General features: G+C 40.8%; 1 protein-coding gene across 1 annotated transcript in view; it reads left to right on the top strand.

The window, feature by feature from the left end:
• The window catches only part of LOC133447394 (apoptosis-stimulating of p53 protein 2-like), a 41,361-nt gene that overhangs the window by 24,442 nt on the left and 1,849 nt on the right, over positions 1-15,070 (top strand). Inside the window, exons 6-17 of the mRNA XM_061726068.1 lie at positions 2,397-2,577; positions 4,081-4,280; positions 4,757-4,921; positions 6,023-6,236; positions 6,365-6,487; positions 6,657-6,763; positions 7,951-8,347; positions 9,284-10,050; positions 10,149-10,286; positions 10,638-10,771; positions 10,898-11,064; positions 14,635-14,834. Of these exons, the coding sequence (XP_061582052.1) occupies positions 2,397-2,577; positions 4,081-4,280; positions 4,757-4,921; positions 6,023-6,236; positions 6,365-6,487; positions 6,657-6,763; positions 7,951-8,347; positions 9,284-10,050; positions 10,149-10,286; positions 10,638-10,771; positions 10,898-11,064; positions 14,635-14,834 (2,793 nt within the window). The remainder of the gene's footprint in view (positions 1-2,396; positions 2,578-4,080; positions 4,281-4,756; positions 4,922-6,022; positions 6,237-6,364; positions 6,488-6,656; positions 6,764-7,950; positions 8,348-9,283; positions 10,051-10,148; positions 10,287-10,637; positions 10,772-10,897; positions 11,065-14,634; positions 14,835-15,070) is intronic.

The raw sequence follows: 15,070 nt of genomic DNA, 5'->3' as shown, positions 1-15,070 counted from the left end.
GTGTACAATATATATATATATATATATATATATATATATATATATATATATATATATATATATATATATATATATATATATATATATATATATATATATATATATATATATATATATATATATATATATATATACTCGGTACTGGAGTTGAGGGGGGATGAGGGGGGATGGCATCCTCTCCTGAAATAAAAACGGTCCAAATCATCCCCCCTGTCAAACTTCCATCCCCCCTTTCCATCCCTTATGTCATTTCATCAATGAATGTGGTTTTACTGCTATTTCAACATTTAGAGTCATCACCAGAAAAATAACACCAGAAAAATAACTTATTTGACAATTTTCACCTGTTTCAAGTACATTTTCACTTGAAATAAGTAGAAAAATCTTCCAGTGGGACAAGATTTATCTTCTTATTCCAAGCAAAAAAATCTTGTTCCACCGGCAGATTTTTCTACTTATTTCAAGTGAAAATCTACTTGAAACAGGTGAAAACTTTTTACTTTTTTACTAAAATGAGACATTTTAACTAGAAATAAGACAAATATTCTTGTTAAGATTGTGAGTTTTTGCAGTGATCCATGTTACTTATCCTGTGAAGGACAGAGTCATATTGATAAGTTCAGAAAAGTGTTTTTTATTGTTGTATTTTGATGTATTTGATGTAAGCCCAGTGGATATTTAAAGCTTACAGAAGGCTGCATTTAACTGCTGCTATGTCATTCCTGCAGTATTTCTGCAGGTGTTTTGGTCACTGCTATTATTTGTAATATATTATATTATTTGTAATCAGCACAAATGATCTGTCCCCATATGATAAAATCCACCATCCCCCCTGATTTTATTTTTACAACTCGAGTACTGTATGTATATGTAGAGTATATAATTTAAGTGTATACGTAGTCTGAATTTTGCTTAAACCAATATTATTGACAAGCACAAACACTTGAAATGGCACTTTAAATATCCAAGACTAATAAGAGGTAACTAAAGGCTTCACACAACGTGTACATGTCTATATGTGTGTGCGTGCATGTGTTCCTGCCATAGACGGTGTAGTTTATGCGCTGTATAATGTTCCTGCTTCATAAATAATGCACTGTAAGTAGTGTATTACGTTTTTCTCTCTTGGTTTCATTTAGAGTGCCTTGGGATGACATTTGTCGTAATTTGTCACTGTAAAAATAAAGCTGAATTGAGCTGTAGCTGAGTAGAGGTGGCCCCCTGGCAGGGTTTAATGAGGGTAAACATGAATAAAATCAGTGTGAAGCGTGTGGTGAATAAATGATTTACACTCTTGTTAAAACTCATCTGAATCAGATTTAAGCAAACACATGGAAATAGACCTCTGGTGGTTAGGGCTGGGGATCCATTCAAATGTGAAGATTCGATTCCAATTCTTAAGATTCAGAATCGATTATCAAGATTTGATTCGATCCGATTCGTTTTGATTCCAATATTGATTTGGGTTTGTGTTATTAAAACTGTTTTTTGAGCTGTTGCATGAATTATATGACTGTAGTTATGGAACATACGAATACTAGTATTTTTTTTAATATATATATATATATATATATATATATATATATATATATATATATATATATATATATATATATATATATATATATATATATATATATATATATATATATATATATATATATATATATATATATATATATAGCTCCCAGAATGCTGATAGAACTGCTTTCACAAACATCGTGGGTCAGAATTATCAAACAGATCCAGGGAGGAAACAGAGTCGTATGAAATCGGTTTTATTTTTTCCCACATTCCGTTTTTATTTGTTCCATTTTCGGTCTATTTTGGTTTTTAATTTTTGAGCATTTGGTTTTTAGCATTTTTTGCAAATGTAACCCCAAGACAGTATATAACGTAATGAAATATAGACAATTTATGCAATTATAACCTAACACTTTAATGTTTTCATACCTTTAAACATATTTAAAGGCCAAAACATGGCACCAGTTATTCACGTGTCCAACAAAACATTCCTTTTTTGGGGATAAACAAAAAAATTAACAAAAGTTGTAATTTAATGATGTAAAAAAAAAAAATACATAAATAAATAAAAGAAAATTAAAAAAAAATCCCCCCCCCCAAAAAAAAAAAAAAAAAAAAAAAACGATCTTAAGACACATGAATGGATTTTTAGGAATTAATATGAGAATCGAATCAGAATTGGGACATCGATTTTTTCAACACAGGCTTACTGGTGGTTGATGTGGCTTTTTTCTTGAAGATGCAGCAGTTGAGATCAAGTTAACCTTCAGCTGCAGGTTAAACCAGAGTTTAAGAGGTCACACGATGTTCTTATGTCTCTTGGGTTTAGCGCTGGGTTAAACTCCGGAGCTAAGTGTGTCTGTGCGTTGCAGGAGCAGCAGCTGCGGTACCTGAAGCTGCAGGAGCAGCGGCAGCAGCAGCACCCAGAGGTGTCTGAGCAGGAGAGACTCCAGCAGCTCACGGAGAACGCTCACAACCAGGAGGCCAAGCTGCGCCGGGTCCGGGCCCTCCGGGGCCAGGTGGAGCAGAAACGGCTCAGCAACAGCAAACTAGGTGGGAGGATTGGCTGTCCCAAAATGCTTTTCTATTTGATAAGTAGCATTTTCTTCTGCATCTCTGTTAACTCCGATCTGTTTACTGATGTCAGCTCATGGATTCTCTGAGTAATTATGAGCTGTACTGTTTTTTCTGCACTATAAGGCGCACATAAAAGCCTTTCATTTTCTCAAAAACTGGCAGTGCGCCTTATATATGATCATTACGGTAATTTCTGTTACTGTAGTCAGGGGGATTGTGGGTAATGTAGTCAGGGGGATTGTGGGTAATGTAGTTGGTGTCGCCGAAGTAATGGCGCTAAAAACGTCAGGAATCGTCACAGATGTTCAAGACAACAGCAGCGACGCTGACTCGCATAATGGAGACTTTGACGAGACGGAGCAAAGCTGGTTTTTATTTTGTTAATAAAGTTTGACATACGGTACTTTTTTCTTGTTTTGTTTTTTTGCATTTGCTGTAGGATTTTGTAGCATTTCCTGTAGCCCAGCTCCATCAGGTAGATACGTAACTCAACCCCAGCCACTATAGGACGGTATTCTACCACATATTTAGTGCGCCTTATAATGCGGTGCGCCTTATAGTGCGGAAAATACGGTAATCAAAAGGTAAAATCACCGTCCCGTAAGCAGCAGAAGGTATATTGAGTGTGTATCCTCCCAGTCAGCAGTAAATCCACATCCACGTGTTTTGACGGATGGAAATCTAAGAATATGATGAGGACTTAATGAAAACTGTAAGAGAGCGTGAAGTGCATCAGATAGGTTGGAGTCTGAGTCAGAGTCCTCATCACAGCAATTACAGGATTTAAAATGATCTGCTGGTCATGTCAAAGGCAAGGCAAGTTTATTTGTATAGCACAATTCAACACAAGTTAATTCAAAGTGCTTTACATCAACATTAAAAGCAGCAAGACACAATTAAACAGGAAATAACAAATAAAATGAAATAAAATGATAAGAAAAGAGGTAAAATAATTAAAAGCACAAGTTGTTAAAAAGTAAGGGCAGTAGATCCAGCAGGTTCATCTCATTCTTACAATGGAAAGAATTACGTTTCTATACGGTCAAAATGTACAAAGACCGGGTCAAATACAGTATTACAAAAGTAATCTGTAACAATTCGTACCGTGAATTAAACCAATTTGACAATTCTATGCCACAATGCCTGCATTCAGGGCTTATCCATAACTTTGCGCAGTTTTCAAAAATCATAAGTATTTAATTTAAGAGTAAGCTTAAATTTGTTAAAAAATAATGGCAGTAGATTACAGCAGGTGCAGGTCAAATATAACGGCGCTGGTTTCACGCTGCCTGAGAGGAGTTTGAACCGAAGCTCAGGCGCCATACACATTCAGAATATCACCAAATCTGGACTAATACATGTTGTGTTCATTATGTGAAATTAGTAAGGTTTTCCAGTAAAGAAAATCTTCAAAGTAAGTGCGTATTGAACAGTGTGCCATACTGAGGTGATGATGAGTGCCTGCGTTCATGTGTGCAGTGGAGGAGATCGAGCAGATGACCGGCCTCTTCCACCAGAAGCAGCGGGAGCTGCTGGTGGCGTCGGCCCGGGTGGAGGAGCTGAGCGAACAGCTGGAAGAACTGAGGAGCAGTCGGTCCGAGCCTCCTCTCCCCCCTCCTCCTCAGCATCACAACACCTCCTCCTCGGCCGAGCTGGAGCGCCTCTACCGAGAGCTGCAGGTGGACATCTCCATTACACATGCAAAAAGGGCTTTAGTTGTTCCTCTCACTTATTTATGGGGTAGTTGTTATGCAGCCAGGGTTCCTGCACCAGCAGCCCCGTCAGTCTTTCCCACTAAGAGCGACTAAGACTGATGCCAAACTGACGAAAGCACATTTAAAGCAAATAATGACAAAGGCAAAGGGCAAAAGTTTCTGCCAAACACTGTGCTGCCAATTACAATTGCACAGAAACATCTCGACTCCTTTTAAAGCCATTCATCTATTTTTGTTACTAGCTTTTTGGTCCAAAAACAATAAACCTCAATCATACCCAAACGTGAAATGTTATCATACTTTTATTGTTTTATTTTTTATTATTTGAATAAGTTGTGTTATTTGGCTTTAAATGGCCTAAAACGTTTTGGATGTGATGTGTTTAACCGTGCAGAGATCTGGTTCTCACTTGTGTCCCTGATCCCTGTCCTGTTCTCCAGCTGAGGAACAAGCTGAACCAGGACCAGAGCACCAGGCTGCTGCAGCACAGAGACAGCCTGAACAAGAGGAACCTGGAGGTGGCTGCCATGGACCGCCGGCTGGCTGAGCTCCGGCAGCGGCTCTGGAAAAAGAAGGCTGCCCTGCAGCAGAAGGAGAACCTCCCGGTGAGAACCTGCTGGAACCTCCCACCAGTGATTCTTTGCAGTATCAGGGATTATCTGATATAGTCCATGGGCCAGGCCAGATATCAGAACCACTCAAGGTGACCAAACTTACTTATGATTTTTGAAAAGATCCATGTCTATAGATGATATTTTGGTATGATAACCTTCCTGAGTGGCAGCTGGATCAGAGTTATCAGCTCATGAAGTTACCCACCCCCTTCAGGTTAATTGATGATTCTAAATTGTGTATATTATACATTTCCTGAATCCTTATGGTCCTGTGAGTATTCCAGTTTTTGTATTTTCTTTTTGTATTTTGTGTCTCTAATGTTGTTTATAAACCTAAGCTGGTTCCTTATCTCATTGTTATGTCCTTTATGTCGTGTATTTGCAGATAAAGACCAGTTTGTGACATTAGTGGCTGTTATAGTTTCATAGGAGCCTAATGATGCTCTTCTAGTTTAAGGCTCACAATGACCGGTAACAACAATATAGTAGGGGTATATTATACATTTCCTGAATCCTTATGGTCCTGTGAGTATTCCAGTTTTTGTGTTTTGTGTCTCTGTTGTTCCTAGATGACACAGGGATAAAATATAGTATATCATTTAGGCGAAAATGGTGTAAAAATGTGTGTTGTTTATAGTTTAAAGAGCTGCATTGACCTCTATGTTGGTCAGAAAGATTCACATCTTAGCTTGAATGAATGCTTAAAAGGTCCCCTTTAAAATGATACCAAAGACAATATTGTGAAACATTGACAGATTTCCTGTACATGAGTCTAAACCAGGATATGCAGCAGCAACTAAAATGTAATGTTCTGAAGGGAGTGGGTAACTTAATGAGCTGATAACTATGATCCAGCTGCCACTCAGGAAGGTTATCATACCAGAATATCATCTACAGACATGGATATTTTATAAAAATCATAAGTAAGTTTGGTCACCTTGAGTGGTACTGACAGGTGAAATGTTGGGCTCTGGCCCCTGGACTAATACCAGTCCATCAGATTGTGTGTTTTTGTGGCAAACCCTTGGTTTGTTAACTCCTGTGCTTCCAACAGATCTGACAAAAATGATTAAATGCCACCCTTATGTCTAGGTGATTTCCGACGGCGTTGCCCCTCAGCATGGTCTTAGCTCCAGAGTGGCGGCAGTGGGCCCCTACATCCAATCATCCTCTTCATTAAGCTCCCAGGGGCCACCGATACCAACCTCCCAAGAGATGCTGGTGAAGCCGGCGTACCCGGACGGCACCGCCACCTTGCCCATGCCTGACTCGTCCCTGAAGCCCCCACCCAGACCAGCCAAACCCGGTGCGTAATCTCTTCCTCCTCAGTTAAAATTGACAGAAAAAGAATCACATCTTTCGACATCTGCCCACATTGTTTCATATATTGCATGTGTTATATGGATATTGAATATGTTTCTGCCATCTTTCAAGGTTTCAACACCTCAAAAACCAGTAAAATCTCTGAGTGGAGCAGCTCGTATCCTGAGTCCGGTGGTGGCCACGGCCACGCCTCCACCCTCCCTCGCATGTTCAGTCTCAGCTGCCGCAACTCAGGTCAGTTGTTTTACCAGAAGATTCCACCATTCGTGAGTCTTTAGAGAGATGTGCACCATCTTGCTTTTATTAAACAGGAAAGCAGCCGCCGACTGTCTGGCAGATTCCCATTTTTGTTGAAAGAAATTACACAAATCGGAAGATATTATTGTTATACTCTTTTTCGTAGGTGGTGAGACTCTCACCAACCCAAAGGGCCTGTCTGAGTGTGATAACCCTCCCCCAGTGCCCCTGCGGTCCACTCACATCACTGACAACCTGCTCAGGGACATCCAGGTATTAGTGGACTACACTAACTGACTTGAGAGGTGGATGCATGATTAAGATGGTGAATATAAAGAATCTGGTCAAAAACTAAAAGGACGTCATTTTAGCTGTCCGCTTTGAGAGATTAAAAAAAATATGTTTCATTTAGACTTTTCCAAAGACACTTGGAGCTCAGAAATGATGAACAACATGTAAAACATGGGATGTCTGCAGCAGAGATACATTCAAGCATAAGTTGGAGGAGTGGGAAAAAATATCGATATGGCAATATATCGCGATACTTTGCAGGTCGATTCGATATTGATATTCAAATTTTGAATATCAATTCTTTTATTTATTTATTTTTTTTTCAAATAATAAATCATGTTTCAGAAAGTTGTAAATCGAGACTTTATTGTATACATGGGCGTAAATAATATTGTTAATGTTAATCTCATATTATGTAAATAATATGAAAAACATATCCAAATATGTTGTAACTTTAGTTTGGATAGTGAATTTGGATAGTTGAATTACATTATTTTGACTCAGTTTGTCCCATGAATTATCACTATAATCTGATGTATGTGCAACTCAGATTTTAAGATGCATAATGCCTTTTACAGTTTTCAGCAAACTATGTATAACATCGCAATATATTGCAAAATTTGGATATCCCAATATTGTATCGTATCGTGACTCAAGTATTGTGATGTGTATCGTATCGTGAGGTCCTTGGTAGTTCAATTCAATTCAATTCAATTCAATTTTATTTATATAGTGTCTAATACAACAGATGTTATCTCTTGACGCTTTCCAGAGATCCAGAACATGAACATAAACATAAACATAAACATAAACATAAACATAAACCCCCGAGCAATTATTACATAAACAATGGCAGGTAAAAACTCCCTTAGTGGGAGTAAAACCTTAAGCCAAACAGTGGCAAGGAAAAACTCCCCTTTAGGAGGGAAGAAACCTTGAGCAGGACCAGGCTCATAAGGGGGGAAACTCCTGCCGAAGGCCAGACTGGGGGAGTCAGGGACGTCAGCAGCACACCCTTGAGGGTGGGTTAGTTCCCACCCTCAATAAGTAAAGTCAAATTATAGAGTAAAGTTATTTATTTTTAATTCAGAGCTGGAAAAGGTTATTTGTTCAGGTTATATTTGGCCAATACTAAGACCCAATATGTCTGCTTGGTGTTTCACATACAGCTCTCAGCTAAAGGTCTGTCTAAGATGGTGGCACCCCCTCCAGTTCCCAGTAAGCCTAAACCTTTCTCTTCATCTGGACCACCGACCTTCACCAAGCCCTCCTACAGCACCGGGACGTTCCCTGGGAAGGTGAGACCGGTTGGAGGTCGTCTCAGGGCTCCGGGAGTCCTGTCCAGCCACAGCAACACCCTCCCCCTGCCCAACAAGCAGGAGAGTCCTCCGGCCGCAGCGGTGCGGCCCTACACTCCCGACCCCTCGGACGGCCCACCGCCGGTGCTGCAGAAACCTCAGACCCTGGCAGCTTCATCCATCTACTCCATGTACACTCAGCAGGCCACGCCTGGGAAGGGCTACCAACCTGGCGGACAGGGCACGCTGCCCCGCAGCCAGCCCCGAGGTGAGGCCAATACCCCCCCAACACCCCCCCTACTGGGGTTGTTACCACCAGTACTCCAGTTGTAAAAAAGAATCAGGGGGATGGTGGATTTGATCATATGGGGACAGATAATTTGTGCTGATTACAAATAATATAATATATTACAAATAATAGCACTGACCAAAACACCTGCAGAAATACTGCAGGAATGACATAGCAGCAGTTAAATGCAGCCTTCTGTAAGCTTTAAATATCCACTGGACTTACATCAAATACATCAAAACACAACAATAAAAAACACTTTTCTGAACTTATCAATATGACTCTGTCCTTCACAGGATAAGTAAAATGGATCACTGCAAAAACTCAAAATCTTAACAAGAATATTTGTCTTATTTCTAGTTAAAATGTCTCATTTAGTAAAAAAATCTCATTACAATTAAAACAAGACTCATCACTGGAAAAACAACAATTTTCACCTGTTTCAAGTAGATTTTCACTTGAAATAAGTAGAAAAATCTGCCAGTGGAACAAGATTTTTTTGCTTGTAATAAGAAGATAAATCTTGTTCCACTGGCAGATTTTTCTACTTATTTCAAGTGAAAATTTACTTGAAACAGGTGAAAATTGTCAAATAAGTTATTTTTCTGGTGTTATTTTTCTGGTGATGACTCTAAATGTTGAAATAGCAGTAAAACCACATTCATTGATGAAATGACATAAGGGATGGAAAGGAGGGATGACAGTTTTACAGGGGGATGATTTGGACCGTTTTTATTGCAGGGGGGGATGCCATCCCCCCTCATCCCTCCTCAACTCCAGTACTGGTTACCACTACCACTAGTTTTTGTGCCTACTATTAACTGCCTTGTTAATCACAAAATGTAAATAGTTTTTGTTTGTATGTTTGTTTTCTTGGCTCCTTCATGACTGTATCTGGTGTCTCTTCTTCCTCAGTTTATGGAAAACCAGTGTTTCCAGTGAGTGGGGGGCAGCAGATTGCTGGATCAAACAACACTACCTTAAATTCCGGGCTTTGTGGGTCTGATGGAAGTGAGCCGGGCAACAGTGTCCCAAGTGAAGGTGGAGGAGAAACAGCAGAACGCACCACCCCTCGCCCACTCAGCCCAACCAAGCTCCTCCCCTTCCTGTCCAACCCTCACAGGAACCCCAGCGACGCCGACCTGGAGGCGCTGCGCCGTCGGCTGCACAATGCGCCCCGTCCCCTGAAGAAACGCAGCTCTATCACAGAGCCCGAGGGCCCCGGTGGACCCAACATTCAGAAGCTGCTCTACCAAAAGACCACTCTGGCTGCCATGGAAACCATCCCCATGGAGACGGTTAGTCCAGCAGGGACGCACGTTCAGCCCACAGATCCCGAGGACGGGACGGGCGGAACAGATGGAACTTCCAGGTGTGAGGACAACGGTGTAACTGACTTCAGTCAGGACTCACCTGGAAGTCCAGAAGACAGCATGACCCCACCGCCACTGCCTCCACGCTCACCCATCCCCAACCCCAGTTTATCCCGTTCCTTGGGCCCCCCACAGGAAGTTAGGGAAGAGGAGGAGGAATGTTCGTCTACCACTTACCAAGACCGCTTCGCAGATGAATTCCCCCCGTACCCGCCTCCACCTTACCCCAGCTTTGGGGATGCGGAGCGGGTAGAAGATACCCTCAACTTTCAGCCCCCAGAGGTCACAGGACAGGTTACACTGCCCCCTGTGAGTCACAACGTAGAGATTTTAATTTATACTCCAAGCTTCCATTGGCCTAAGAATAACAACACCTCTCACCATTGTTCATCTGCTCGGTGTTGTAGGGTAAGAAGTCTATCCTTCGCAAAGGCGACTCAGACCGGATCGGCCGTGGTACGAGGGTGAAGTTCAACCCTCTGGCCCTGCTGCTTGATTCGTCTTTGGAGGGCGAGTACGACCTCGTCCAGAGAGTTATCTATGAAGTGAGTCAAAAGAATTTAATGAAGTTTGCGAGATGCTCCTGAGATTCCATAAGCGATATTATAAACATGGGTTTGAAGTACTGCAAGAGGTTGGATACCATGCATGTGTGGGTGTTTGGTTGGTTTTTATAGACTGCTTAGAAATGATGTCAATGGAGGAACCGGTTATGTTTTATGTACTTTTATGTTTGAATGGATTTCTTGTGTAAGTGCTGTAGCTGAGATTTAGTATGAAGAAGATATGGAACATTTTTAACTTGAACTGGTGTATCTTAAAGGCTGTTGAATAACTGATTATAAATGAATCTCTTGACTCACGTCTAGTTAACAGATTACATCTGTATCTTGCAGGTGGAAGACCCCAGCATGCCGAACGATGAAGGCATCACAGCGCTGCACAACGCCGTCTGTGCTGGCCACACTGAGATTGTGAAGTTTCTGGTTCAGTTTGGTGTCAACGTTAACGCTGCCGACAGCGACGGCTGGTGAGTCTGAACCAGAGCAGTCCAGTCCATCCGGCATCATTTACAGCAACAGACCAATAAACGTAACATCTGTCATTACACCCATCTGTAAAATCTGACAATTGTATTGTTTCTAACCGTTTTCAGGACCCCGCTTCACTGTGCTGCCTCCTGCAACAATGTTCTGGTGTGCAAGTTCTTGGTTGAGTCGGGGGCAGCGGTGTTTGCCACCACCTACAGCGATATGCAGACCGCTGCTGACAAGTGTGAGGAGATGGAGGAAGGCTATGCCCAGTGCTCCCAGTTCCTCTACGGTGAGACATGCTGTAACTCACAGTGTGGGTTATTCATTAGAATCTCATTTTAATTCAACATTTTGAATGAAAAGAGAACTTAAAGAGAGTTTTTGATAAAGGATAGGGAGGTTCCTTGATGCTTTTAGATGTTGTTAGAGGTTCTTGTGAGAGGTCTTGAGGACTGAGAGCTTGTGTTGGTTCTCCTGAGAATTTCTGAGGATATCCAAGTAGTTGAGGGAATGTAATGAGGTTCCTTCCATCATTCCCATCCCAGCTGCCAATAGCTTATTGCAGAGATACAAATGCATTATTTAGACTGAAAAAGTTAGTTACATAAGTTCCAGAAAGAAACGGAATACCATATTTTCCGCACTATAAGGCGCACCTAAAAGCCTTTAATTTTCTCCAAAAACTAGCAGTGCGCCTTATAATGCAGTGCGCCTTATATGTGATCATTACGGTAATTACTGTTACTGTAGTCAGGGGGATTGTGGGTAATGTAGTTGGTGATTCCGAAGTAATGGCGCTAAAAACGTCAGGAATCGTCACAGACGTTCAAGACAACAGCGACGCTGACTCACATAATGGCAACTTTGACAAGACGGAGCAAAGCTGGTTTTTATTTTGTTAATAAAGTTTGACATACGGTACTTTTCTTCTTGTTTTTTTTTTTTTTTTTGCATTTCCTGTAGCGCAGCTCCATCAGGTAGATACGTAACTCAACCCCAGCCACTATAGTATGGTATTTTACCATATATTTGCGCCTTATAATGCGGTGCGCCTTATATATGGAAACGTTTTAAAATATGTCATTCATTGAAGGTGCGCCTTATAGTGCGGAAAATACGGTACTACTTTATTAATCCCAATGGGGGCAGCATTACGGTTTGGTGGTTAGTACGGTTGCACCCTCACAGCAAGAAGGTTCTTGGTTCAAATCACAGCAGGAGCCTTTCTGTGTGGAGTTTTCATGTTCCCCTGTGCCTGTATGGGTTTTCTCTGGCTTGGGTCACGTGTGTGTGGCCTGGGATGGACTGGTGACCTGTTCAGGGTGCTTACTTGCCTTTGCCAGGAGAAAGCTGGGATCTTCATCTACTCAGGGTAATGAAGATCACTAGATCTTCATTACCCTGAGTAGGAATAAGTGGGTATGAATAATGGATGGATAGATGGATAATCTCAAAGGATAATTATACTGTGGACATCAACATTATAATCAACATCAGTTGGCCTTGACGTCTCTTCACATGAAGTGATCTCAGTCGAGATCGTTCTCCTTTGTGGTTTCCCATTGGTGCAATAAGCTCCCAGTTGCTACGACAGCAGGGTTGTCCCTCTCTGCTTTCAAGCTCTTGAAAACCCTCCTCTTAACCCTCACCTATGCTCTCTTAACTGCACTTATGCTGTCATTTACTGTTTCTACAGTTGTAAGTTGCTTTAGATAAAAGGGTCTGCTAATTGTAATGTGATGTAAAGGTGGGTAGAGTAGCCAAAAATTGTACTCAAGTAAAAGTACTGTTACTTCAGAATAATATGACTCAAGTAGAAGTAAAAAGTAGTCATCCAAAAAAATACTTGAGTAAAAGTAAAAAAGTACTTAAAAAAAGTACTCAAGTACTGAGTAACTGTTGAGTAACGTCTGATTTATTTTTTTAACACAACCATTCAAACAGACAAAAGTACAAAATAATCATCTTCAGGCAAATTAAATCAATAAAATAAATTAAAATTAATAAAAAATAGCTTAAATTAAAATAATCTTAAAGTAAATTCAAGTACTTTAATAAATAATAAAATAACAGAATAAAAAAATAAATTAAGCACAAGTAGCACAAAATTTCAAGCCTTTTGTACTTTTCTTTTTTAACCAGCAGAACTAGAACAAACATGAACTCATAGAAACTCTGTGTGTGTTTGAGTCTGTGTAAATGTGACAAAACATGCAAAAACAAACATTTTTCCCAAAGAATCACTCAGTGATGTCATGAGATTGACGCGTACGCGGATAAAATTGCCCGTAGGTGTGGGTGTGAGTATGCATGTTGTCTGTCTGTGGCCCTGCAATGGACTGGATGGATAAAAAAAAAAAAAAAAGAGATTTTCAATTTTCAATTCCAAAAAAGAAAATCAGACAATTGGAAAAGTATTTACGGCTGGACAGCTCATCAGCCACGTTGAACCCCTCATTTTTGTACCGTCTTGACCGGTACTATATCCTTCGCAAGATCAGCTTCTGTTACCTCTTTCCATTGCTTGCCTGACTTGTCAGATGGAGTTCCTTTGTCAAATGCCTGTGTCTATGTTGTCTGTCTGTGTTTCACGCTGTCGCTGACGTCGGGCCCCTCGCTGGTTCGCTCTCGGCATACTGCTTGGGGTGCTCCCTCTTCAGGGGATTAAACAGATTTGTCGTGTTACCAGCCGACGTGCGAACGGTTTCTGTGCACACTTTGCAAATTAGATTTGCTTGAGCTCAATCACTTGCAGAAAATCCAAACCAATTCCATAAAATTGAGGTGGAATTTTTTTATTTGCGACCAACTGCGTTTGGCTTTCAGCCATCGCTCTGCGTGCGCTACCGCTACACACACCAACAGGGAGGCGGGTAGGACAGCGCGTCACTACCCGTAATTCGCTATGATTGGTCGGTCAGGTTGATGACGTCAATACGTCTGGTGAGTCGCTGCAACAGCATAGAACTGCAATCTATAGTGTGTCCTAGACGATCCCACGATCTCTGCAAAGATCATCTTCACGTTGTAATCCTTCATGATCTAACATCGTCATATTGCCCACCCCTAGTTGATTTACAGGGTTAAAAATTAAATAAACAAAAAAGTGAAAGAGCAGATGGACAACACAACATGTTATACATTCATTCATACACACTACAACACATAACACACTCACCTAACTGCACTCGTCACTGTCTTGTCTTTTCTTTCCTACTTTTTCACTTTCAACCTTCAGTGATCTTCGGTCCTCTTTGGTCCAAGATTTAAATGCATATATACAGGACTGTCTCAGAAAATTTGAATATTCTGATATTGTGATTGTGAAGTCCTTTATTTTCTGTAATGCAACAATGTCATACATTCTGGATTCATTACAAATCAACTGAAATATTGCAAGCCTTTTATTATTTTAATATTGCTGATCATGGCTTACAGCTTAAGAAAACTCAAATATCCTATCTCAAAAAAATTGAATATTCTGGGAATCTTAATCTTAAGCTTTAAGCCATGATCAGCAATGTTAAAATAATAAAAGGCTTGCAATATTTCAGTTGATTTGTAATGAATCCAGAATGTATGACATTTTTGTTTTTTTAATTGCATTACAGAAAATAAAGAACTTTATCACAATATTCTAATTTTCTGAGACAGTCCTGTATGTGGCTTTTGGGTTTTACCAAACTTGGTATTAACCATTAATATATATATATGCAGACAAGAAAAAAAAAAACAGCAGATGGCAATATTTAGTTTGGTTTCAAGAGGCATCATGGAACTTTTGTCAGGAATTGATGCTGTGGATTTATTTTTTTCTTTTTCTAAGTCATATTTTTTTCCTCCCTTTGTGCGATTGCAGGTGTTCAGGAGAAGATGGGCGTGATGAACCGGGGTGTGGTGTACGGCCTGTGGGAGTACGGGCGTCAGAGCGAGGACGAGCTGGGCTTCGTGGAGGGCGACTGCATGACGGTGCTGAGGCGGGATGACCAGGTGGAGACGGAGTGGTGGTGGGCCCGCTGTGGCGACCACGAGGGATACATACCCCGCAACCTCCTGGGGGTGAGTCCACCGCGTAGTTCTCCTCAGGAAGCACCTCTTTTCAACATTCAGATGTACATGATCAGACCCTTAAAGGAGCTTGAGGCAGGATTTATGAAAAAAATTCTTATACGTTTTAAGTTTTCTAGTAATAATGTCAGATGAAGCGTTCCAAACCCAAAAGAATGAGCCCTCTAGTGTACAGTATCTCTCCGTTGCCTTGAACAGGCTGTGTGCTGCAAAATGTGCTGCAATTC

Source organism: Cololabis saira, chromosome 1 (assembly GCF_033807715.1).
Source record: "Cololabis saira isolate AMF1-May2022 chromosome 1, fColSai1.1, whole genome shotgun sequence".
NCBI lineage: Eukaryota > Metazoa > Chordata > Actinopteri > Beloniformes > Belonidae > Cololabis > Cololabis saira.
The sequence above is the reverse complement of the archived record's forward strand: the minus strand, read 5'-3'. Positions and strand labels throughout refer to the sequence as shown.